This window comes from Somniosus microcephalus, chromosome 6 (genome assembly GCF_052327205.1).
Source record: "Somniosus microcephalus isolate GS21.2 chromosome 6, FLI_Smic_1.0, whole genome shotgun sequence".
Lineage (NCBI taxonomy): Eukaryota > Metazoa > Chordata > Chondrichthyes > Squaliformes > Somniosidae > Somniosus > Somniosus microcephalus.
The window spans coordinates 60,551,991-60,579,025 of record NC_140992.1 but is presented as its reverse complement, the minus strand read 5'-3'; the positions used below and the strand labels follow the sequence as shown (position 1 = coordinate 60,579,025).

At 44.7% G+C, this 27,035-nt stretch overlaps 1 protein-coding gene across 1 annotated transcript in view; it reads left to right on the top strand.

Moving 5' to 3' along the window:
* pde6d (phosphodiesterase 6D, cGMP-specific, rod, delta) overlaps positions 1 to 22,068 on the top strand; it is a 74,768-nt gene extending 52,700 nt beyond the window's left edge. The window contains exon 5 of the mRNA XM_085990259.1: positions 21,053 to 22,068. Coding sequence (XP_085846385.1) covers positions 21,053 to 21,134 — 82 coding nt within the window. The 3' untranslated portion in view covers positions 21,135 to 22,068. The remainder of the gene's footprint in view (positions 1 to 21,052) is intronic.
* The last annotated feature ends 4,967 nt before the right edge of the window (positions 22,069 to 27,035 follow it).

Here is a 27,035-nt window from a genome sequence, read left to right as displayed (position 1 = left end):
TCAAGCCAGTGCTTGAAACAGGATGAGTGATCTGGTCTCACGCCAGTGCTTGAAACTGGATGACTGATCTGGTCCCACACCAGTGCTTGAAACTGGATGAGTGATCTGGTCTGTCTCACGCCAGTGCTTGAAACTGGATGAGTGATCTGGTCTCAAGCCAGTGCTTGAAACTGGATGAGTGATCTGGTCTCACGCCAGTGCTTGAAACTGGATGACTGATCTGGTCCCACACCAGTGCTTGAAACTGGATGAGTGATCTGGTCTCACGCCAGTGCTTGAAACAGGATGAGTGATCTGGTCTCACGCCAGTGCTTGAAACTGGATGAGTGATCTGGTCTCACGCCAGTGCTTGAAACAGGATGAGTGATCTGGTCTCAAGCCAGTGCTTGAAACTGGATGAGTGATCTGGTCTCACGCCAGTGCTTGAAACTGGATGAGTGATCTGGTCTCACGCCAGTGCTTGAAACAGGATGAGTGATCTGGTCCCACATCAGTGCTTGAAACTGGATGAGTGATCTGGTCTCACGCCAGTGCTTGAAACTGGATGAGTGATCTGGTCTCACATCAGTGCTTGAAACTGGATGAGTGATCTGGTCTCACGCCAGTGCTTGAAACAGGATGAGTGATCTGGTCTCACGCCAGTGCTTGAAACTGGATGAGTGATCTGGTCTCAAGCCAGTGCTTGAAACTGGATGAGTGATCTGGTCTCAAGCCAGTGCTTGAAACTGGATGAGTGATCTGGTCTCAAGCCAGTGCTTGAAACTGGATGAGTGATCTGGTCTCACGCCAGTGCTTGAAACTGGATGAGTGATCTGGTCTCAAGCCAGTGCTTGAAACTGGATGAGTGATCTGGTCTCAAGCCAGTGCTTGAAACTGGATGAGTGATCTGGTCTCAAGCCAGTGCTTGAAACTGGATGAGTGATCTGGTCTCACGCCAGTGCTTGAAACTGGATGAGTGATCTGGTCTCACACCAGTGCTTGAAACTGGATGAGTGATCTGGTCTCACGCCAGTGCTTGAAACTGGATGACTGATCTGGTCCCACACCAGTGCTTGAAACTGGATGAGTGATCTGGTCTCACGCCAGTGCTTGAAACTGGATGAGTGATCTGGTCTCACGCCAGTGCTTGAAACTGGATGAGTGATCTGGTCTCAAGCCAGTGCTTGAAACTGGATGAGTGATCTGGTCTCACGCCAGTGCTTGAAACTGGATGAGTGATCTGGTCCCACGCCAGTGCTTGAAACTGGATGAGTGATCTGGTCCCACATCAGTGCTTGAAACAGGATGAGTGATCTGGTCCCACACCAGTGCTTGAAACTGGATGAGTGATCTGGTCTCACGCCAGTGCTTGAAACTGGATGAGTGATCTGGTCTCAAGCCAGTGCTTGAAACTGGATGAGTGATCTGGTCTCACGCCAGTGCTTGAAACTGGATGAGTGATCTGGTCTCACGCCAGTGCTTGAAACAGGATGAGTGATCTGGTCCCACATCAGTGCTTGAAACTGGATGAGTGATCTGGTCTCACGCCAGTGCTTGAAACTGGATGAGTGATCTGGTCCCACACCAGTGCTTGAAACTGGATGAGTGATCTGGTCCCACACCAGTGCTTGAAACTGGATGAGTGATCTGGTCTCACACCAGTGCTTGAAACTGGATGAGTGATCTGGTCTCACGCCAGTGCTTGAAACTGGATGAGTGATCTGGTCTCACGCCAGTGCTTGAAACTGGATGAGTGATCTGGTCCCACATCAGTGCTTGAAACAGGATGAGTGATCTGGTCCCACGCCAGTGCTTGAAACTGGATGAGTGATCTGGTCCCACATCAGTGCTTGAAACAGGATGAGTGATCTGGTCTCAAGCCAGTGCTTGAAACTGGATGAGTGATCTGGTCTCACGCCAGTGCTTGAAACTGGATGAGTGATCTGGTCTCACGCCAGTGCTTGAAACTGGATGAGTGATCTGGTCTCACGCCAGTGCTTGAAACTGGATGAGTGATCTGGTCCCACATCAGTGCTTGAAACAGGATGAGTGATCTGGTCTCACGCCAGTGCTTGAAACTGGATGAGTGATCTGGTCTCACGCCAGTGCTTGAAACTGGATGAGTGATCTGGTCTCACGCCAGTGCTTGAAACTGGATGAGTGATCTGGTCTCACGCCAGTGCTTGAAACTGGATGAGTGATCTGGTCTCACGCCAGTGCTTGAAACTGGATGAGTGATCTGGTCTCACGCCAGTGCTTGAAACAGGATGAGTGATCTGGTCTCACGCCAGTGCTTGAAACTGGATGAGTGATCTGGTCCCACGCCAGTGCTTGAAACTGGATGAGTGATCTGGTCTCACGCCAGTGCTTGAAACTGGATGAGTGATCTGGTCTCACGCCAGTGCTTGAACTGGATGAGTGATCTGGTCTCACGCCAGTGCTTGAAACTGGATGAGTGATCTGGTCTCACGCCAGTGCTTGAAACTGGATGAGTGATCTGGTCTCAAGCAGTGCTTGAAACTGGCCACTAGAAGATGTGCAAAAATGGGCTGGTTATGGCTGTAACTATTTATTTTTCCTCTCCAGTGATACAGCTGAGATTAGGAACTCTATGACAGATGAACATGGGACTATGCCACTGCACACAACTTTGTTTTTAATGAATCCTGTTGCCTGTTTCAGCAAGCATCAAACATCAAAGATTGCAATGCCTTATCAAAACCATCCAGGCTGAGATGGTGAATATGGAATAATCCCTCAAAAAGCAGCACTATTTCAGGCACAAAGAATGGTCAGAATGAAAGGCTAAGGCCGACTTTAACCGCGGACAGTTGGGGGGGGGGGAGGGGGGGGGGGGGCGGGTGTTTAAAATGGGGGGTTTGCACTGTGATCCCGACGCACCATTTTTACTTGATGTGAATTCAGGCACAGGAGGGTTGCCTAATTTAAATGGCTGTGTCGTGTAATAGACTTGCAGAATGGGCATATAATTGGCAAATGATTTTCAACACTAATAAATGAGAGGTGTTAAATTTTGGTGACAAAAATAAGGTCACATTATTTGGAAAATAAGAATCTAAATGGGGTAGAGGAGCAAAGGGATCTGGGAGTACAGAAACACAAATCACTAAAAGAAGTGACGCAGGTTAATAAGGCCATTTAAAAAAAAAAAGTAAACCAAGCACTAGGATTTATTTCTAGAGGGATAGAATTGAAAAGTAGAGAAGTTATGCTAAACTTGTATTGAACCTTGGTTAGACCACACTTGGAGTACTGTGTACAGTTGTGGTCGCCATATTATAAAAAGGATATAGAGGCACTGGAGAGGGTGCAAAAAATATTTAGAACATAAGAAATAGAAGCAGGAGTAGACCATTTGGCCCTTCAAGCCTGCTCCGCCATTCAATAAGATCATGGCTGATGTTCTACCTCATCTCCACTTTCCTGCATTTTCCCCATATCCCTTGATTCCCTTAATGTTCAAAAATCTATCGATCTCTGTCTTGAATATACTCAATGACTGAGCCTCCACAGCCCTCTGCGGTAGAGAATTCCAAAGATTCACCACCCTCTGAGTGAAAAAGTTTCTCCTCATCTCAGTCCTAAATGGCTGACCTCTTATTCTGAGACTGTAACCCCTGGTTCTAGACTCCCCAGCCAGGGAAAACATCCTCCCTGCATCTACCCTGTCAAGCCTTGTAAAAATGTTGTATGTTTCAATGAGATCACCACTGATTCTTATAAACTCTAGAGAATATAGGCCTAGTCTACACAATCTCTCCTCATAGGACAATCCCCCCCATTCCAGGAACCAGTCTGGTGAACCTTTTTGCACTCCCTCTGTGGCAAGTATATCCTTCCTTAGGTAAGGAGACCAAAACTGTACACAATACTCCAGGTGTGGTCTCACCAGGGCCCTATATAATTCCAGTAAGATGTCTTTACTCTTATACTCAAATCCTCTTCTTGTAATAAAGGCCAACATACCGTTTGCTTTCCTAATTGCTTGCTGTACCTGCATGTTAACATTCAGTGATTTGTGTACAAGGACACCCAGGTCCCTCTGAACACCAACATTTCCCAATCTCTCACCATTTAAAAAATACTCTGCTTTTCTATTTTTCCTTCCAAAGTGGATAACTTCATATTTCTCCACATTATATTCCATTTGCCATGTTCTTGTCCACTCACTTAGCCTGTCTACTTCCCCTTGAAGCCTCCTTGCATCCTCCTCACAACTTACATTCCCACCCAGCTTTGTATCATCAGCAAACGTGGGATATTTTACATTTGGTCGACTCATCCAAATCATTGATATAGATTGTGAATAGCTGAGGCCCAAGCACTGATCCTTGTGGTACCCCACTGGTTACAGCCTGCCAACCCGAAAATGACCCGTTTATTCCTACTCTTTGTTTTCTGTCCGTTAACCAATCCTCAATCCATGCTAGTATATTAACCCCAATCCCATGAGCCCTAATTTTGTTTAATAACCTTTGTGTGGCACCTTATCGAATGCCTTCTGAAAATCCAAATACACCACATCCACTGGTTCCCCTTATCTATTCTGCTAGTTACAACCTCAAAAAATTCTAACAGATTTGTTTTACACAATTTCCCTTTCATACATCCATGTTGACTGTGCCTAATCCTATTATTATTTTTATATGTGCTCTCTTACTATGTTCTTAATAATAGATTCTAGCATTTTCCCTACTACTGATGTCAGGCTAACTGGTCTGTAGTTCCCCGTTTTCTCTCTCCCTCCTTTCTTAAATAGTGGGGTTACATTTTCTACCTTCCAATCCGCGGGAATCGTTCTAGAATCTATGGAAGTTTGGAAAATGACAACCACTGCATCCACTATCACTATAGCCACCTCTTTCAAAACCCTAGGATGTAGGCCATCAGGTCCAGGGGATTTATCGGCTTTCAGTCCCATTAATTTCTCCAGTACTTTTTTTTTTTACTATTACTAATTCCTTTCAGTTCCTCATTCTCGCTAGACCCTTGGTTCTCCTCTATTTCCGGGAAGTTTTTTGCGTCTCCTTCCATGAAGACAGACACCAAGGGCTGGATTTTACTCACCGAGACGCGTTTGGGGCGGGACTGCTGCCTTCCGGGTTCTAGTCCCGCCGTCCGACACACAGATGCTATTTTCCCGATTGGCCTTGTTAAGCCCGCCCAGCCGGCTTGCTGGCCAATTAAAGGAAAGCCGGTGCCAGATGATGTCAATTGATGACACTTCATCTGCCGGTTTTCTTAAAGGCACATGAACCATAAATTTTTGACAGATGACTTGACCATGTTTGACAGCATTGAGGTGCTGTCAAACACTGACAATCACTGTACACAGGTTCTCCAGTGACTCTCTCCTTAGGATGAAACAGATGGCAGCTGCAGGTGAGGGTACAGAAGTGATTTATCACTTCTCCCATTGAGGTGAGGCTATACAAACACTTCAAAGCTTGTCACCTACAGAAAAATCTAAACACATTAAAAATGAATTTCCCAACATTTCCTTACCTCTGATACTCACCAGTGTCCCATTGCATCCTTCACACCATTTCTGCAACTGTCATCTATACACCAACATAACAACAGACCCACAGCATGCCTCACTTACCCTGGCGGGGTTTCCCGATGTTGGGGAGCCCGCAGCAGAAGTCTCAAAATGGGAAAAAGCCTCTTAACTGCCTGTTAACTACCTGTTAACGGGCAGTTAAGTGGCTATAATCTTCTTCCCGCTGCTAGGAGTCGAGGCCCTGCGCAAATCGGGGACCCGACTTCTGGGAAGATTGGTTGGAGGCGGGTTCGGGACCCGCTCCAATTCTTTTTGATTTTCCCAGCAGCCCTGCCTCCTCAGGGCTGATAAAATCCAGCCCGAAGTATTTCTTTAATTTCTCTGCCATTTCCTTATTGCCCATTATAATTTCTCCTGTCTCAGCCTGTAAGGGACCCATATTTACTTTCACTAATCTTTTCCTTTTTACATATCTAAGCATCCTGGAATATTTTGTTCCCAACCTTGGTCACTTTGCAATGACGTCTCCGTTATGGCTATTAGGTCAAACCTGTTCATTTCTATCTGTGCTATTAATTCATCTATTTTGTTGCGAATGCTTTGCGCATTCAGATATAGTGCCTTTAGCTTTGACTTATTTCTATTTTTCTCTGATGTCACCTTCGTCACTGATGCCTTATTACCTTTGTTACTCTCTCTGTCCCTCCCTGACCCACTCTGCTTATTTTTACCCAAAACTCTACTCTGTTCTAGAACCTTGACATTTCTCTCGCTGCTTTTAAATTTATTCTTTCCTGAATCCTCCCACCCCACCTTCATTAGTTTAAAGCCCTGTCTACTGCCCTAGATATTCGGTTTGCCAAAACACTGGTCCCAGCCAGGTTTTAGTGGAGCCTGTCCCAACGGAACAGCTCCCTCTTTCCCCAGTACTGGTGCCAGTGCCCCATGAACTGAAACTCCTTCCTCCCACACCACTCTTTGAGCCATGCATTTAAACCTTCTAATCTGTTTGTCCCCATGCCAATTTGCACGCGGCTCAGGTAACAATGCAGAGATTATTACCTTTGAGGTTCTGCATTTGAATTTGGATCCTAGCTCCTCAAACTCCCTCAGCAGAACCTCATTCCTAGTTCTACCTATGTCGTTGGTTCCTACGTGGACCACGACAACGGGACTCTCCCCCTTCCACCCCAAGTTCTTCTCCAGCCGCGAGGAGATGTCTTTAACCCTGGCACCGGGCAGCAACACAACCGTCGGAGCTCTCGGTCGCGGCTGTAGAGAACAGTATCTATCCCGCTGACTATACTGTTCCCTACCCCAACTACATTCCCTTTCATTCCCCCCACTTGAATGACCTCCTGCACCATGGTGCCATGGTCAGCTTGCTCATCCGTCCTGCAGGCTTTTCCCTCATCCACACAGGCAGAAGAACCTCCTACCTGTTGGACAAGGGCAAAGGCTGAGGCTCCTCCAACACTGCACCTGGGGTTGCCTTACCTGCCTGAGTTGCAGTCACACTCTCCTGTACCTGACCACTAACCAGACCTGTACCACTACCTAACCTAAGGGGTGTGACTGCCTCCTGGATCAAAGTGTCCAGGTAACTCTCCCCATTCCTGATGCCCCGCAATGTCTGCACCTCAGACTCCAGCTCAAAAACTCTAAGCTGAAGTTCTTCAAGATGCAGACATGGTTGTCCGGGATCACACTGCTTGCCACACATTCTCACATGCTGTAGTTGCGGCACACCACCTGCACTGCCATCCCTATATGACCTTGTTTTATTTAATTAAATTTAATTACATTTGTAATTAGGTAACTTAGTTTACAGTGTAGTTTCTTAACTACTTGATCTAGATTAGGTTAAGGGTACTGAAATTAAATATCTACCTATAACACAAAGCACTACAAGTAGTGTAGGCAAAAAGCAGCAACTCCTTTCCCCACTTCTCCGAAATTCCCACTCTTTCCAAATTCCCAAATAAAACACTCTGTTTAAGTCCACTCCGTTTAATCCCGCTCTGTGTGCAGACTGCACATTTACAAGGATGATACCAGAAATGAGAGGTTATAACCATCACAAAAGGATGAACAGGCTGGGTTTCTTTTCCCTTGAAAAGAGTAGGCTGAGAGGTGACCTAATAGAGGTCTTTAAAATTATGAAAGGTTTTTGATAGATTGGATGCAGAGAGACTGTTTCCACTTGTGGGGAAGAGCAAAACTAGAGGCCATCAATATAAGATAGTCACCAAGAAATCAAATAGGGAATTCAGAAGAAACTTCTTTACCCAGAGTGGTGAGAATGTGGAACTCGCTGCTACAGAGAGTGGTTGATGCAAATATTATAGATTAATTTAAGGGAGGCTAGATAAGCATATGAGGGAGAAGGGAATAGAGGGTTTTGCTGATGAGTTAGATGATGAAGGATGAGAGAAGGCTCAAGTGGAGCATACACGTTAGCATTGGGCTGAATGGTCTGTTTCTGTGCTATATATTCTATGTAATTCTGTGTTCCGATGACCACGGGCCCAACTAAGGGCCGCACTGTATTAAACCCACCAGAAAAAACGGCAACAAGGATCATGGCCACAGGAGGCCCAGTTAAGTATTTTTTCTATAAAGGTTCCTGTAGGCCAGGAGGAGCAGGAGTGACACACAAGGATACCTTGGGTCTCCCCTGCCCAAGGCTTCCTCCCCCCTCCCCAATTGTGGACTTGCCAACATCCCCCCACCTTGCCGAGGACCATTTATGTGGGTCCCTGGCGGTGGCCTGACCTCGCGCCAATTTTGACTTCCATCTGCTGGCGGTTAAGTAATTCCTGCCGGCTTCGGGTGGGAGTCAGAGTCGGGACATGTTAAAATCGCCGCCGGCTTCAGCTTCCACAGTCCCCGGTGCCAGCCCCGAATTGAAGGGAAGAATTACACTCGGAAGGTATTGACCATCCTTGAGGGAAAGACAAAAGTAATCAACGTTATATGGAGTAACTCTGATTGCTCTAGTTGGATCCAGGATGCATAAATCCAGAATGGTAGTTTTTTGTATTCACTATCGATGCCAAACCAGGTAAAACTGGTCTTGATGTTGGTACAAGCATAATTGTGGGTGCATCTCTCATGGGGAGAACATTTGAGCTGTGATCTCTAATGGCATGTGCTAAATAGGTCTCCAGTACACCTTTCTATCCTTGGACATAGCTCTAAGACTTGGGTGGACTGGCCTTCATGTCTAAATAGGGTTTAAATCCTGACACTGGCTAGTCCAGGGTCTTTGGGTCAGACTTCCGAGACACATCCTTCTGTTGACTGGTTCCAGTTGGATAAAACTGGCCTCAGCAGTGGGATCAGTTCCTCCAAATTGATTTTCTCTTTCTCTAATGCAGCCTTCCAGGGTGAATTCCTTTCAAGTCCTTGTGCTTTGAGGATGAGGAAAGTTTTGCTGTATCTCTTTCCTTACCTGAAAAGAGGAAAGACTGCTTTGAATCGCAATCAATGATGCTGTTATAGTTTCCACAGAAAAATGGACAATCATAAAATGTTATTCCAAAGACATGAATAAAAGTCCTGGAATTCTATGCACCAAAAACACAATTTGATGAATCAGTCACTATAAGCCAGTGGCCTTGATCATTGGGCATATCAAGATTCTGCTCTGAAGAAAGTATTAATCTATGTCTTCATTTACGAGTAGCATCTCTTCTAAATATGTAAAACCTTGTTCCATCTGAGTAAAAGAGGAAGGTATGCTAAATCTACAGGGTACATTGTCTGGGTAAGACTTTGCTGGACTCTTGTTATACTCTAGTTTTCATAAATGCTTTGGTGGGGTTGACAGTGACTGATCTAGTACATCCTTCAATCCTGCATTGATGAGTCCTCACAATTAGGCTTTTGTGACCTAGTATCCGCAGACAAACAAATCCAGAAAGTTGGATACTATGGGTTACATGCTTTTTCAAGAGCATGATACAATCCCCCCAGTGCCCGTAGACATAGTCATCATTAATTGACAATTAATCCATTCCTAATGACGCAGCTTCACATTGTAATGTGAGACTGAAAGCCTGGACCAGTACTGACACAGTTACACCAGTTGAGAATACCCTCCAAAGTGACCTATTTTAAGCTGCAGGTGTGTTGGCACCACTCTCATCTTATTTACAGCATTTCCGTGCTTAACCCAGCTCTATTGCTACCTTCAGACTATCAAACCTTTGTATTATATCTAATACCTGTACTTCGATTATCCAATAATTACTGGCATTGTCACTTTGGTTCTCCAGTGTCAGTCCTGTATTTCTCTTCTTCCACCGCCTCCCAAAAAAGCAGATCTATCAAAATGTGAAGACTTTACTGTGCCACTAGGCTGTGTACAAGTGCTGAGACTCTACCTAAGAGCATTACTCTCCGTATCATAAAGACCATAGCTTTGGATATTGTCCTTGAAGAATTGATTAACCCACCTTAAAATAAGATCAAGGTTTCAGACTGGATTGAATAGCCTTCCTACCTGAATAATTTTATGATGTCTAGAAGCAACTGGTGCCTTTTGTCATAATAGGGTCAGAGTTAGGGTGTTCTATCTGGGTCCAGCTGATGACCAGTGGTTGTCCATACAATGTGCTATTGCTACAAATACATTGATGAATGAATGATGAAACTCGGATAGGTGGGCTTCTGGGTACTCGGCCCTAAATAGCTAAGTGGTACATTAACAGTTAAAGGTGCAAACCAGGTTTGCTAGCTCCTTGTCATTTTTCCCCCTTTTATTTGTAGTTAAGTTAATCCTATTCTGAACTACCGTATGAATATTGCAATGCTTATTAAGTTTTGTGAGGGAGGAAAGAAGAGGACAAAGATAAACTAGGTTAGCAGTGGAATTACATTGAGCATCAGTTGCTACTGCACAATTTGACAGTGAAGATAGTCTAGGTAGAAATGTTCAGCAGCAATATGATGAACCCATCCCACTTCACCCAAAGATGGCTGATAGAGCATTTCAAAAGATAAAAGTGTCCTATTACAGACCAAGTTATCAAAGCAAACACACACAAATTCTACAGCTCAAGGTGAAGTGACAACACAAAAATAACCTTATTATGTCTTTGAAGGTTGAATCCTGCATTGAGCCAGTTAGCCTGCTGGCTGTATCTAGAATTTGTGGAGCACCGGGGTTCTATGATTATTGTTAATCTTTCCAAACCAATTTGCCCCAGCATTGGAGTTGGTCATTCATTCATTTCTATGTTCTCAATTTAAGCAAATATTGCCTTTTGATCTTAAGCTCTTGACCTGAATTACTGTTACGTTGGTAACGCAGGTTTCTGTTAGGAGAATCAAGTAATTACAGTAACTTGTGATGGGTTCCCCTATCTCACCAGCAATATGGGGCTAGATTTTCGGGGAGCCGTCAGGCGGGGTTTCAGGCGTGGGGGGGGGGGGGGAAATCCCGAATTTGGGGGTCCCGACACCATCCTGCCCAAAAGCCCACCCCACGTAAGTTTCAGGGGCGGCGGGTACCCGCCCCGCACTGGGACCTGCCGAAACCAGGCGGGAAGGGATTAGTGCCAATTAACTGCCTGTTAATAGGTAGTTAACAGGCAATTTTTAGCCTAATCCCTATTTTGAGGGGTTTCGTGTGGGTTTCCCGACGGCTCCAAACCACGCCAGGTTGGAGCGGCGGGCCGTCAGGTTGAAGGAGTTGGAGGGGTCGCGATGTCGGTGTTCAGGTGAGTGATGGGTGCATGAGTGTAAAGGTAAGTGTGTTTGGTGTGTCTAAAGTGTGCAAAGAACTTTTACTTACCTGTACTTACCTTAACAGCCTTTCTTCCTGTAGCCATCGGGAGCCCATCACTCAGCCGGAACTTAAAGCTGAACGGCTGCAATCTGTCAATAGTGACAACCTTCAGCTTTGAGTGCCAGTGACAGTTCTGAGTCTGTGCAGAATGACTTATGTTAGAAATCAGACTGTCAGTGTTTCACAGCTTCAAACAGCTGTGAAACGCTGATATTTCATCTGTCAAGAACTCTTGACAGATGAAATTGCAGTCTGTGACGTCGCCTGTTGCCGGGTGGCCCTTAATTGGCCTGCTGAGCCCGCTGGGTGGGCTCAACAAGGTCAATCAAGGGAAAATCGCGCGGATTGGCCGGACGTCTAAGTAGGCGGGTCAAAAACCTGAAAGGGGAAGTCCCGCCTTCTTCCCGACAGGTTCGGCAAAGTCTACCCCATGGTATCCGACAAAATTTCTTCCTTAGAGATATCAGAAAATTACTTCAACACAAAAGCAAAATAATCTGAATGATGGAAATCTGAAATAAAAGCAGAAAATGCTGGAAACACTTAGCAGGTCAGACAGCATCTGTGGAGAGAGAAACAGAGTTAACATTCAGGTCGACTGAAACATTGGGCTGGATTTTCCAAGCCCCGAGGGGGTGGGCATGGAGGCGGGACAGCCGGTAAAATCGGAGAAAGTGGGGGCGGATGGTAAACCCGCCCCATCCCGCCTCCGTGCCCTTTTGCCAGGTGGCGGGAGGATGTGCAGCTTCGGGTCCCCTCTCCTGGAGGCAGGAAAGGCATTTAATTCTTTTAACTGCTTGTTAACAGGCAGAAAAAAAGGATTAGTGTCATTTTACCTTCACAGGTGAAGGCTTCCCAACCTCGGAGAACCTTGCTGGGTTGGAGGAGATCTGCGGTGGTCGGAGGCACCTGGAAGTAAGGTGTAGAGGTGAGTGATGGGTGCAAGTGTGGAGTGGTAAGTATGGAAGGTGAGTGATGAGTTTTAAAAAGTGTGCACTTACCTTGTTTTCTTTCAACCTTTAGCCGCGCTGGATAGAGAGAGCCGACATTCTCCTTGTCAATTTCACATAATGGCTGTAGGATCCCCGATCCTACAGACATGTGAAATTTACAAAGTTGAAAGGTTTGATGAGTCCTCACCACAAAGGCTCATCAAACTAAAGAGAATGTCAGTGTTTGACAGCTTCACAGAGCTGTCAAATGCTGTCATTCTTTCAAGAAGTCTTGACAGATAGCTCGTCTGACATTGACGTAATCTGTCAGTGACGTCCTCCCTAATTGGCTTGCTGAGCCCGCAGGGCGGGCTTAACAAGCTCAATCAGGGGGAAATCCCTCTGATTGGTCAGGCAAGGATGGAGGCGGTCAGGCGAGGATGGAGGCGGGACATTGACATGACAAGCAGCAGTCCTGCCTCCAACTCTCTATTCACAAAATCCAGCCCAATAACTCTGTTTCTCTCTCCACAGATGCTGTCTGACCTGCTATTTCCAGCATTTTCTGTTTTTATTTAAGAAAATTACTTTCCTGCTTTCTAGTCTCTTGTAAATTCCATAGTGTTAGATGCATGATCATTGTTTTTATATCAGGAGTGCCATGGATTCATTGTCACCAACTGGTAGGGAAAAATCTGCAGTAGATGTAATGTATCTGGATTTTCAAAAGGCCTTCAATAAGGTACCCCATAAGAGACTGATGAACAAGGTCAGAGAATGCGGAATCAGGGGACAAGTAGCAGAATGGATTGCCGGCTGGCTTCATGACAGAAAGCGGAGAGTAAGAGTAAAGGATAGCTATTCACAGTGGTAGAAAGTGGGTAGTGGTGTTCCACAAGGATCAGTGCTGGGACCACTGCTACTCACAATTTACATTAACGATTTAGACTTAGGAATCAAAAATACAATTTCTAAATTTGCGGATGACACCAAATTGGGGGGATAATCAATACTGAGGAGGACTGCAACAAGTTACAGGAGGACATTAATAAACTTGCAGAATGGGCATATAATTGGTAAATGAAGTTCAACACAGATAAAGGCGAGGTAGTACATTTTGTTAGGAAGAATAGGGAGGCCACTTATCACTTGGAAGGTGCGAGTCTAAGTGGGGTAGAGGAGCAAAGGGATCTAGGCGTACAAATACATAAATCACTAAAAGTTGCGACAAGGCCATAAAAAAAAGCAAACCAAGCACTCGGGTTTATTTCTAGAGGGATAGAATTGAAAAGTAGGGAAGTTATGCTAAACCTGTATCGGACCTTGGTTAGACCACACTTGGAGTACTGCGTACAGTTTTGGTCGCCATATTATAAAAAGGATATAGAGGCACTGGAGAGGGTGCAGAGAAGATTTACAAGGATGATACCAGAAATGTGAGGATATACATATCCGGAAAGGATGAACAGGCTGGGTCTCTTTTCTCTTGAAAAAAGGCTGAGGGGTAACCAAATTTTGATAGAGTGGATACAGAGAGAACGTTTCCACTTGTGGGGAAGAGCATAACTAGAGGACATCAATATAAGATAGTCACTAAGAAATCCAATAGGGAATTCAGAAGATACTTCTTTACCCAAAGAGTGGTGAGAATGTGGAACTCGCTACCACAGGGAGTGGTTGAAGCGAATAGTATAGATGCATTTAAGGGGAGGCTAGCAAGCATATGAGGGAAAATGGAATAGAGGCGGCGCTGGAGCTGCGAATGGACTCACTCTGGAGCATACGCGATGCTGAGGATGTTGTGGATAGCACATTCAGTGAGTTGGTCACACCGCAGGTAAAGGCTAGCTCAGACAGTAAATGGGTGACCAAAAGGCAGGGTAAAGGCAGGAAGGTAGTGCAGGAGTCACCTGCGGTCATCTCCCTCCAAAACAGGTTTACCGTTTTGGGTACTGTTGGGGGAGATGACTTATCAGGGGAAGGCACCAGCAGCCAGGTTCAGGGCACCATGACTGGCTCTGCTGCACAGAAGGGTGGGAAAAAAAGGGATAGGGCTATAGTGATAGGGGATTCAATTGTAAGGGGGATAGATAGGAGTTTCTGTGGCCGAGACCGAGACTCCAAGATGGTATGTTGCCTCCCTGGTGCAAGGGTCAAGGATGTCTCGGAGCGGGTGCAGAGCATTCTGAAGGGGGAGGGGGATCAGCCAGTTGTCGTGGTACATGTAGGTACCAACGATGTAGGTAAAAAGAGGGAGGAGGTCCTACAAGCTGAATTTAGGGAGTTAGGAGCTAAATTGAAAAGTAGGACCTCAAAGGTAGTAATCTCTGGATTGCTACCAGTGCCACGAGCTAATAAGTTTAGAGAGAGTAAGATAGATAAGCTAAATACGTGGCTTGAGCAGTGGTGCAAGGGAGAGGGATTTAAATTCTTGAGGCATTGGAACCAGTTCTTGGGGAGGAGTGACCTGTACCAAGGGGACGGTCTACACCTGAGCTGTGAGGGAGCCGATGTCCTCGGGGTAATATTTTCTAGGGCGGTTCGGGAGGATTTAAACTAATTTGGCAGGGGGATGGGAACCTAGATAGTGGAAAAGAGGGAAGTCATATGAAGTCAGAAATAGATGGTAGAAAGGTGAGAAGCAATAAGCAAAGGAGAGAAACACAAAGGGCCAAACTAATTCATAATGAGAGTGTGAAAAAAGCAAGCCTGAAGGCTTTGTATCTTAATGCTAGAAGCATTAGGAACAAGGTGGATGAATTAGTTGTGGAAATAGAGGTAAACAAGTATGATTTGATTGGGATTACAGAAACGTGGCTGCAGGGTGGGCAAGGCTGGGAACTTAACATCCAGGGATATACAATATTTAGGAAGGATCGGCAAAAAGGTAGGGGAGGTGGGGTAGCATTGCTGGTAAAGGAGGGGATTAATGCAATGGAAAGGAAGGATATTAACTCGGATGAAACGGAATCTGTATGGGTAGAAATGAGAAATAGCAAGGGGAGGAAAACGTTAGTGGGTGTGATATATAGGCCTCCAAATAGTAATATGGAGGTGAGGGAAGGCATAAAAAGGGAAATTAGAGAAGCGTGCGATAAGAGCACAGCTGTCATCATGGGTGACTTTAATTTACATATTGATTGGACTACCCAAATTAGTAAAAATTCTGAGGAGGAGGAATTCCTGGAATGTTTTCGGGACGGTTATCTGGACCAATATGTCGAGGAGCCGACTCGAGATCAGGCCATTTTAGACTGGGTATTGTGCAATGAGAAGGGACTTATCAACAATCTTCTTGTACGAGGCCCCTTGGGTCAGAGCGATCATAATATGATCGAGCTCTCAGTCGAGATGGAGAGTGAGGAAATTGAATCAGAGACTAAGGTCCAGAACTTAAATAAAGGGAATTACGAGGGTATGAGACGGGAATTGGGTAAGATTGATTGGGTGGTGTTTCTGGGGGGATTGACAGTGGATAGACAATGGCAAGCATTCAAAGATAGAATGGAAGAATTCCAGAACATGTTTATACCGGTTTGGCATAAAAATAAACCTAAAAAGGTGGCTCAACCGTGGATAACGAGGGAAATTAGGGACAGCATAAAATCAAAAAAAAGGGCATATCAACTGGCAAAAAAAAGCACCAGACCGGAAGATTGGGGGCAGTACAGGATACAGCAAAAGAGGACAAAGGGATTAATCAGGAAGGGGAAAATAGAATACGAAAGTAAACTTGCAGCAAACATAAAGACAGACTGCAAAAGCTTTTATCGGTATATCAGGAGGAAAAGACTGGTAAAATCCCAAGTCGGTCCCTTGCAGTCCGATTCGGGAGAATATATAATGGAGAATAAGGAAATGGCAGACCAATTAAACTCATACTTTGGTTCTGTATTCACAAAGGAGGACACAAATAACCTCCCAGGAATATCGGCAAACATAGGGACTAATGAGAGGGAGGAGCTGACAGAAATTAGTATCTCTAGGGATATGGTGTTGGGTAAGTTGAGGGGACTGAAGGCCGACAAATCCCCGGGGCCTGATAAACTACATCCTAGGGTACTTAAGGAGGTGGCCCTGGAGATAGCAGATGCTCTAAGGATCATCTTCCGGAACTCCATTGACTCTGGAACAGTACCCGTGGATTGGAGGGTAGCTAATGTTACCCCAATATTTAAAAAGGGGGGTAGAGAGAAAGCAGGGAATTATAGACCAGTAAGCCTTACATCGGTTGTGGGCAAAATGCTAGAGTCCATTATTAAGGATAAAATAGCGGAGCACTTGACAAATGGGGAAAGGATCGGACAGAGTCAACATGGATTTACAAAGGGTAAATCGTGTTTGACTAATCTGCTGGAATTTTTTGAGGAAGTAACTGGTAAAATAGATGGGGGAGAGCCAGTGGATGTGGTGTACCTTGACTTCCAGAAAGCCTTCGATAAGGTTCCACACAAAAGATTATCATGCAAAATTAAGGCTCATGGGATTGGGGGCAAAGTATTAACGTGGATAGAGAACTGGCTGGCGGATAGAAAACAGAGAGTTGGAATAAACGGCTCGTTTTCGGAGTGGCAGGCAGTGACCAGCGGGGTGCCGCAAGGATCTGTCCTGGGACCCCAGCTGTTCACAATATATATAAATGATCTGGATCAGGGAATTGGATGCAATATTTCCAAATTCGCTGACGACACTAAACTAGGAGGAGGGGTGGGCTCTGATGAGGATGTCAGGAGGCTACAGTGCGATTTGGACAGGTTGGGGGAATGGGCGGATACGTGGCAGATGCACTATAATGTGGATAAATGCGAGGTTATCCACTTTGGGGGTAAAAACAGGAGGGTGGATTATTATCTAAATGGCAATAGATTGGGAGATGGGGAAGTGCAGAGGGACCTGGGTGTTCTTGTGCACCAGTCACTGAAGGAGAGCATGCAGGTGCAACAGGCGATTAAGAAGGCAAATGGTATGTTGGCCTTCATATCAAGGGGGTTCGAGTATAGGAATAGGGATACCTTACTACAGCTGTACAAGGTGCTGGTGAGACCGCATCTGGAGTATTGTGTACAGTTTTGGTCGCCCCATCTGCGGAAGGATGTTCTTGCCATGGAAAGAGTGCAGCGGCGATTCACCAGGCTGATACCTGGAATGGCGGGAATGACCTACGAGGAGAGATTGAATAGTTTGGGCTTGTATTCACTGGAGTTTAGAAGATTGAGAGGGGATCTCATCGAAACATATAAAATTATGGCAGGCCTGGACAGGCTGAATTCAGAGAGAATGTTTCCAATGGCAGGGGAGCACAGAACCAGGGGCCACAGTCTAAAAATAGCGGGCAAATCATTTAAAACAGAGATGAGGAAGAATTTCTTCACTCAAAGAGTGGTGAGCCTGTGGAATTCCCTGCCACAGAGGGCTGTGAAGGCTAATTCAATAAATATTTTCAAGAGAGAATTGGATATATTTCTGAAGGCTAAGGGGATTAAGGGTTACGGAGAAAAGGCGGGGACGGGGTACTGAACTGGTAAGATCAGCTAAGATCTCAGATGAAGATCAGCCATGATCTCATTGAATGGCGGAGCAGGCTCGAAGGGCCGAATGGCCTACTCCTGTTCCTATCTCTATGTTTCTATGTTTCTATGTTATGCTGATGGATTTAGATGAGGAAAGACAGGAGGAGGCTCGTGTGGAGCATAAACACCAGCATGGACTGGCTGGGCCGAATGGCCTGTTTCTGTGCCGTATATCCTATGTAAGCTCAAAGACCATTCTGTTAGATCTGTAGCTATAAGTTTTAACCTGGTGGCTTTAGATATCTGCAAGATTGCAACACTGGAGCAGTTCAGAAACATTTATCAAGCACTATTGTTTAGATATAGCTCTAGTGCAGTTTATCATAGGCATATTGGCTTCCATGCATACAGATTACCTTTCATCTTCAGGACATTATTTAGACTACCTTTCTGCAGGAAATGAATTTTTTTTCAGACTATTAGATAGCCTAGTGGTATAACACTAACAAACAGCACTCCAGACAGAGGTCTCCATTAAACTGGAACATTCTGTAGTGCTTTTGTATTAGTGTTTAATTCACTGCCACTGCTGTTCCAGGAATGCCCATCTTGAAGAAGTTCTGCCCTTCTCTCTGACGGGATTTCCGTTTGTCTCTTTTACTTTGTTCATCTTCATTGCTTTCTGTTTCCCTTCTTGTGTTTGATCAGGTATCTACCAAAACTCGCTTTCACAGCCACATCTCTTTTCTCAGCAACCGTCTCTGGCTCCAACTTATTCTACGTGGATTCCAACTGAAATTACACCCTTCATTTTTCGGATCCACCAGGATTATAGATATCTCCAAGATATTCATCATTCCTTGAACCACTGCTGTCGCCGCATCCTGAGAACCATGCTCAATGCCTTACGCCACCATATGCACGCTCTCAACCTCTCTCTTCAACAGCACCGACTCTATCTCAAAGCAGTCCTGGCCCGCAGTTCCATTTCATCTTTCACCTCATCCGGCGTTTTAACAATAAACCTTTTTTCTTCCTTTCGGGTGTCAAGGATCGCAAGCTTCAACAACTCTTGGATACCAACGCCCCTCCGGAACCTTCATCCCATGCACTTTCCTCTGACCCCCCCATCCCTTCTTCCAATCTCACCCCTTGTCGTGTTTTCACTATCCCCGCTGACCTTCCCCTCTCTGACCCCGAACGATCAGTCCTCAGCAAAAAGACCTGAGCTTCATCCCCTTACACCCCCACCTCAATGAATTTTGAACTCGGAACGACGCTGAGCTCTTTTTCTGTCACCTTCATCTCAGTGCCCACTTCTTTGGCCAGGAGACTTCACCCCGCACAGTGGACCCTTTCTCCCACTTTCAGAATTCTCGTTCTACCTGGACCCTTCCCTCTGGCATCTTACCCTCTCTAGATTTTGTCATTTGCAAACTGCCGGCGCGACATAGCCATTTCAATTTCTCTGCTCCCCTCACTCACTCCAAACTACCTCCCTGTGAAGCTGCAACACTCCGTTCTCTCAGATCCAACCCCAACATTGTCATTAAACTTGCTGATAAGGGTGGTGTTGTTTGGCGAACCAACCTCTACCTTGCAGAGGCTGAACACCAACTCTCTTGACACCTACTAATATCTCCCCCTTGACTATAACTCCACTACCGAACATCAAGCCATCATTTCCAAGACTGTCACTGACCTCATCTCCTCTGGAGATCTTCCCTCCACAGCCGCCAATCTCATTGTCCTCCAACCCCGCACAGCCCACTTCTACCTCGTTCCCAAGATCCACAAACAGGACTGCCCTGGTAGACCCATCGTTTCAGCCTGTTCTTGCCCCATGGAGCTGATTTCTTCCTATTTCAACTCTTTTTTTTTTCTCCCCTTGTCCAGTCTTTTCCCACCTACATCCGCGACTCTTCCGACGCCCTCCGCCACTTGAACAGTTTCCAGGCCCCAACTGTCTCCTTTTCACCATGGACATCCAATCCCTCTACACCTCCATCCCCTACCAGGACAGCCTGAGGTCACTCGCTTCTTCCTTGAATAGAGACCCTACTAGTCCCCATCCACCACCACCCCCCACTTACACCTGGCTGAACTTCGCATTGAACAACTTCTCCTTTGACTCCACTCACTTCCTCCAAATAAAAGGTGGTACTATGGGAACCTGCATGGGTCCTAGCTATGCCTGCCTTTTCGTGGGATATATGGACCATTCTTTGTTCCAGTCCTACTCTGGTCCCCTCCGTCGCCTCTTTTTCCAGTACATTGCTAACTCTGTCAGTGCCCTTTCCTGCTCTCGCTCTGAACTGGAAAATTTCATTCACTTTGCTTCCAATTTCCACTCTTTCCTCACCTTCACATGGTCCATTTCCGACTCTTCCCTTCCTCGACTTCTCTGTCTCCAATTCTGGGGATAGACTATCGACCAACATCCACTATAAGCCCACTGACTCCCACAGCTACCTGGACTACACTTCCTCCCACCCCGCTTCCTGTAAGGACTCTATTCCATTCTCCCAGTTTCTCCATCTCCATTGCATCTGTTCTGACGATGTTACCTTCCATACTAGTGCTTCTGATACATCTTCCTTTTCCCTCAACCGAGGATTCCCCTCTACTGCTCACGATGCAGTCTCCTCTACATTAGAGAGACCAAACGCAGATTGGGTGACCACTTTGCGGAACAACTCCGCTCAGTCCGCAAGCATAACCCCAAGCTTCCGGTCACCTTTCACTTTAATTCTCCGCTCCACACCCATTCTGACCTGTCTGCCCTCGGCCTCTTGCACTGTTCCAACGAAGCTCAATGTAAGCTCGAGGAACAACACCTCAGCTTTACAGCCTTCTGGACTCAACATTAAGTTCAACAATTTCAGACCATAACCTCTGTCCCTATTTTTTTCAGATGGCAGCTGTTGATGTTTCTGCTATTCCCATTTACACCTCTTCTAGACCCATCTTTTGTTTCTTTACTTGTCCCATGCCATCTCCTTTTGTTTTCTACAATTATACCTTCAATTATTTATCTCTCCTGCCTTTCACCCTATCACAGACCTTCCCTTTTGTTCTCCCCTCCCCCTTTCCCTGCCCCTGCACTTACTTAAAATCTGCTATCTCTAACTTTTTCCAGTTCTGACGAAAGGTCATTGACCTGAAACGTTAACTCTGTTTCTCTCTCCACAGATGCTGCCTGACCTGCTGAGTATTTCCAGCATTTTCTGTTTTTGTTGATATTGTAATTGTATTCCATGAAGTTTACCAAGTTGTTTAAGCTTACTGTTTTTTCTCTTTCTTTAACCAACAGTGGTAATGTAGTCATAGAAACCAAATTCTATGATGATGACCTCCTCGTAAGTACTTCCAAAGTCAGACTCTTCTACGTCTGAAATGAATTGTCTACAGTTTAGTACGAAATGTCTTGCTGATGGCAGATGGATGAGACACTTTTCAGCGTCATGTGACCAATGGACCAGCTCTATCTGGATGGCATCTGGCAAATTAGGTTCTTCAGAATTGATTTAGAAGATTGAAGTGAGCAAGACTCTCAGTGCAAAAAGAACAAGACTCTTGTAAAAGAAATATGGGCAGTGACACTTAATACTGTATTTTCTTGAGACCAATGTTGTACATTATTTTAAATGCTATTTGTTTTGCTTTGAATCTGTATACACTGGTTTGCTTCCTTAGTTTGTATCATACATAGTTGCACTTCAAGTTACTTTAGAATTATGTCCATGTTAATTATCTAGTCCCTTTTTATTGACTGTGGTAATTCGTGACACATTCCTCAGTTGTAACAAAGTGTAAAATACTCCTTGTATGTTATATATAGTTATAATCCACAATGAAGTAAATGATAGGGCTGAGCAACATTGCAGCCTCGTTGAAATAAAAGCTGTTGCTTCTGTATTTTAAAGTCAAATGTAGTTCATTTGTACTGTGCATATTGGTGCAGCATCATTTTATAAGATGTTTTGTGTTTACAATTTGTTTGCTAAGGTAGAGTATTGAATGGGTTAGCTTTAGATAACTATTTTAAGTAGAGAATCTCAATCCTTTTTTTAACTAAAGGATTTTTAATAACACAAATGTTGCTGTACCATCAGAGATGCAATACAAAATATGTAGAGTATGTCAGTGGAGAGCGGGAGAGGTCACTCATCCAGCAGCAAGTTGATTGCTGCCAGCCACTGCATCCCATAAGTAACCTACCCTTTTGTACTCTTTTTTTCCCCCCCAGCAATTTTGCATGCATAAGTCGTACAATTTTCAATTGGGAAGACCGAACATAATAAAACATTGTACATTTTTTTCCAGAAATGTTGTTCTCAGCAGGAAATCATTAGTTGGACTGTAGTTGTATTTGTCAGCAAATTTTGCCTGAACCTATTTTTCTTTACTTGTTATCCTCACACTCCTTCATAGTCTGGCCAAATGTGATTTTCCATTCCTTTGAGACATACCTAGCCTTTGCCTAGTACTTCCTCGCAGCAACACAACTGATATTAGCAACTAACTGAGTTGGTGATCCAAAGCTCCGAGAAATTTTCATGCAATATCTTTTAAATTGATGCCATTATTATGCTTCAGGCATTATTCCAACATACTTTCCTCTCCTCTCTTTCCCCTCCCTTCACCCACCAGAATGGTAGTCACATATTATGTGGTGCTTGCGAGCACCTGTCAGGTGCCTTACTTGGGCAAATAATGTTGATGGGTCTTTACAGTTAAAGCGTTCAAAGGAACATGTATAGACATTTTTGATGTGTTCTCTCTGAAACTATCTCCTACTTAACATAAGAACATGAGAAATAGGAGCAGGAGTAGGCCATTTGGCCCCTTGAGCCTGCTCCGCCATTCAATAAGATCATGGCTGATCCATCTCAACTCCACTTTCCTGTACTATCCCCATATACCTTGATTCCCTTAATATCCAAAAATCTATTGATCTCAGTCTTGAATATACTCAACGACTGAGCCTCCACAGCCCTTGGGTAGAGAATTTCAAAGGTTCACCACCCTCTGAGTGAAGACATTTCTAATCATCTCAATCCTAAATGGCCAACCTCTTATTCGGAGACTGTGACCCCTGGTTCTAGACTCCCCAGCCAGTGGAAACATCCTCCCTGCATCTACCCTGTCAAGCCCTGTAAGAATTTTGCATGTTTCAATGAGATCACCTCTCATTCTCCTAAACTCTAGAGAATATAGGCCTAGTAAACTCAATCTCTCCTGATAGGACAATCCCCCCATCCCAGGAACCAGTCTGGTGAACCTTTGTTGCATTTACTCTATGGCAAGTATATACTTCCTTAGGTAAGGAGACCAAAACTGTACACAATACTCCAGGTGTGGTATCACCAGGGCCCTATATAATTGTAGTTGTCTTTACTCTTATACTCAAATCCTTTTGCAATAAAGGCCAACATACCATTTGCTTTCCTAATTGCTTGCTGTACCTGCATGTTAACTTTCAGTGATTCGTGTACAAGGACACCCAGGTCCCTCTGAACACCAACATTTCCCAATCTCTCACCATTTAAAAGATACTCTGCTTTTCTATTTTTCTTACCACATTTCTCCACATTATATTCCATTTGCCATGTTCTAGCCCACTCACTTGGCCTGTCTATATCCCCTTGAAGCCTCCTTGCATTCTCCTCACAACTTACATTCCCAATCAGCTTTGTATCATCAGCAAACTTGGATATATTTGGTCCCCTCATCCAAATCATTGATGTAGATTGTGAATAGCTGAGGCCCAAGCACTGATCCTTGTGGTACCCTACTAGTTACAGCCTGCCGACCCAAAAACGACCCATTTATTCCTACTCTGTTTTCTCCTTTCTTAAATAGAGGGGTTACATTTGCTACATTCCAATCCGTGGGAACCGTTCTAGAATCAATGGAATTTTGGAAGATGACAACCAATGCATCCACTATCTCTATAGCCACCTCTTTCAAAACCCTAGATGTAGGCCATCAGGTCCAGGGGATTTATCGGCTATCCCATTAATTTCTCCAGTACTATATTTTTACTAATACTAATTTCTTTCAGTTCCTCATTCCCTTGGTTCTCCACTATTTCTGAGAGATTTTTTGCGTCATCTTCCGTGAAGACAGACACAAAGTATTTGTTTAATTTCTCTGTCATTTCCTTATTCCCCTTTATAATTTCTCCTGTCTCAGCCTGTAAGTGACCCACATTTACTTAAACTAATCTTTTCCTTTTAACATAACTATAGAAGCTTTTACAGTCTGTTTTTATGTCTCTCGCTAGTTTACTCCCATATTCTATTTTCCCTTTATCAATTTCTAGTCCTCCTTTGCTGAATCCTAAAATCCTCCCAATCCTCAAGCTTACTGCTCTTTTTGGCAATATTATAAGCCTATTCCTTTGATCTAATACTATCTTTAATTTCTCTTGTTAGTCACGGTTGAACCACTTTTCCTGTGGAGTTTTTGTGCCCTAAAGGAATGTATATTTGTTGTAAATTATGTATTCTTTAAATGCTAGCCATTACTTGTCTACCATCATACCTTTTAATGTAGTTTCCCAATCTACCTTAGCCAACTCGCCCCTCGTACCTATATAGTTTACTTTGTTTAGATTTAAGACCCTAGTTTCGGATTTAACTAAATCACTTTCAAACTTAATATAAAATTCCATCATATTATAGTCACTCTTCCAAAAGGGCCCCTTTATTACAAGGTTATTAATTAACCCTTTCTCATTGCACAATACTAGATCTAAAATAACCTGTTCCCTAGTTGGTTCCTCAACATACTGATCTAGAAAACTATCTTGTATACATTCCATGAATCTGTCCTCCACACTATTACTGCAAATTTGGTTTATCCAGTCTATATGTAGATTAAAGTCCCCCATGATTACTATATTACCCTTGTTACATGCGCCTCTAATTTCCTGATTTATACTCTGCCCTACATTACAACTACTGTTTGGGTGCCTATAAACAACTCCCACCAATGTTTTCTGCCCTTTGCTGTTTCTTAGCTCCACCCAAACTGATTCTACTTCTTGATTTTCCGAGCTAAGATCCTTTCTACTGTCTTTATCGCATCCTTTATTATCAGGGCTACCCCGACTCCTTTTCCATTTTGCCTATCTCTTCTAAAAGTTAAGTATCCTGGAATATTTAGTTCCCAACCTTGGTCACTTTGCAACCACGTCTCCATAATATTAATTTCTATCTGCGCTATTCATCTATTTTGTTGTGAATGCTTCGTGCATCGCTTTGACTTTTTTCTATTTTTCCCTGATGTCACCTTAGTCACTGATGCCTTATTACCGTTGTTACTCTCTCTGTTCCTTTCTGACCCACTCAGCTTAGTCTTACCCAAAACTCTGCTCTGCTCTAGAGCCTTGACATTTCTCTTGCTGCTTTTAAATTTACTCTTTCTTGAATCCTCTGCCCTCCCCCTTCATTAGTTTAAAGCCCTGTCTACTGCCCTAGTTATTCGATTCACCAGGACACTGGTTCCAGGCCAATGGAACAGCACCCTCTTTCCCCAGTCCTGGTGCCAGTGCTCCATGAACTGAAACCCCTGCCTCCCACACCACTCTTTCAGCCATGCATTTAACCTTCTAATCTGCTTATCCCTCTGCCAACTGGCATGTGGCTCAGGTAACAATCCAGAGATTATTACCTTTGAGGTTCTGTTTTTTAATTTGGACCCCAACTCCTCAAACTCTCAGCAGAACCTCATTCCTAGTTCTATCTATTTCGTTGGTTCCTACGTGGACCACGACAACTGGATCCTCCCCTTCCCACTCCCAAGTTCTTGTCCAGCCATGAGGAGATGTCTTTAACCCTGGCACCGGGCAGGCAACACAACCTTCAGAACTCCCAGGCACAGCTGCAGAGAACAGTATCCCTCGGACTATATTGTCCCCTACCACAACTACATTCCCTTTCACTCCCCCACTTGAATGGCCTCCTGCACCATAGTGCATGGTTAGCTTGCTTATCCATCCTGCAGGCTTTTCCCTCATCCACACAGGCAGCAAGAGCCTCAGACTTGTTAGATAAGGACAAATGCTGAGGCTTCTCCAGCATTTCACCTGGGGTCCTCTTACCTGCCTGAGTTACAGTCACACGGTGGCATAGTGGTTAGCACTGTTGCCTCACAGCGCCAGGGACCCGGGTTCAAATCCGGCCTCGGGTGACTGTCTGTGTGGAGTTTGCACATTCTCCCCGTGTTTGCTTGGGTTTCCTCCGGGTGCTCCGGTTTCCTCCCACAGTCCAAAGATGTGCGGGTTAGGTTGATTGGCCATGATAAAAATTGGCCCTTAGTGTTGGGGGGGATTAAATACGTGGGGTTACGGGGATAGGGCTTGGGTGGGATGGCTGTCGGTGTAGGGACCGGGTGCTAGGGTTTGGATGATCAGCCATGATCTCGTTGAATGGCGGAGCAGGCTCAAAGGGCCGCATGGCCTACTCCTGCTCCTATCTTCTATGTTTCTACACCCTCCTGTCCCTGACCACTAACCAGACCTGTACAACTACCTAACCTAAGGGGGTGTGACTGCCTCCTGGATCAAAGTAAATCTCCCCCTCCCTGATGCCCTGCAATATCTGCACCTCAGACTCCAGCTCAACAACTCTAAGCTGAAGTTCCTCAAGATGTAGGCACTTACCGCAAACGTGGTTGTCCGAGATCACAATGCTCTCCACAAACTCCCACATGCTGCAGTTACGGCACACCACCTGCACTGCCATCCCTATATGACCTTGTTCTATTTAATTAAATTTGTATTTAAGTAACTTAGTTTACAGTTTAGTTTCTTGACTACTTAAATGATCTAGATTAAGTTATGGGTAATGAAATTAAATATCTACCTGTAACACAGAGCACTACAGGTAGTGTAGGCAAAAAGCAGCAACTCCTTTCCCCTCTTCTCCGAATTCCCACTCTTTCCAAATTCCTAAATGGAACACTGTTTAAGTGCACTCCGTTTAATTCTGCTCTGTGCAGACCGCCAAACTGCTTGTTGTGGTTTTGTTCACTATATAACATAGAATGTGAGTGTTATTGGCTGGTTGTTTTTGGACAAACTTTCTTGCATAGATTGTTCTGCCTGTTGATAGTGGATGAAAGATCTGTAAGGCCTCTGCCGTCTGCTGTGTCTATCTACAGCAGATGTCTAGCTAGAGAAACTCTTTCTCTCCGCAACAAGAAATTAATTGTATTCTCAGCAAATGCACCAATTATCGGATTCCTTTTATTCGCTCCTTAAGCAGGTGGGACACAAAGATAACTTG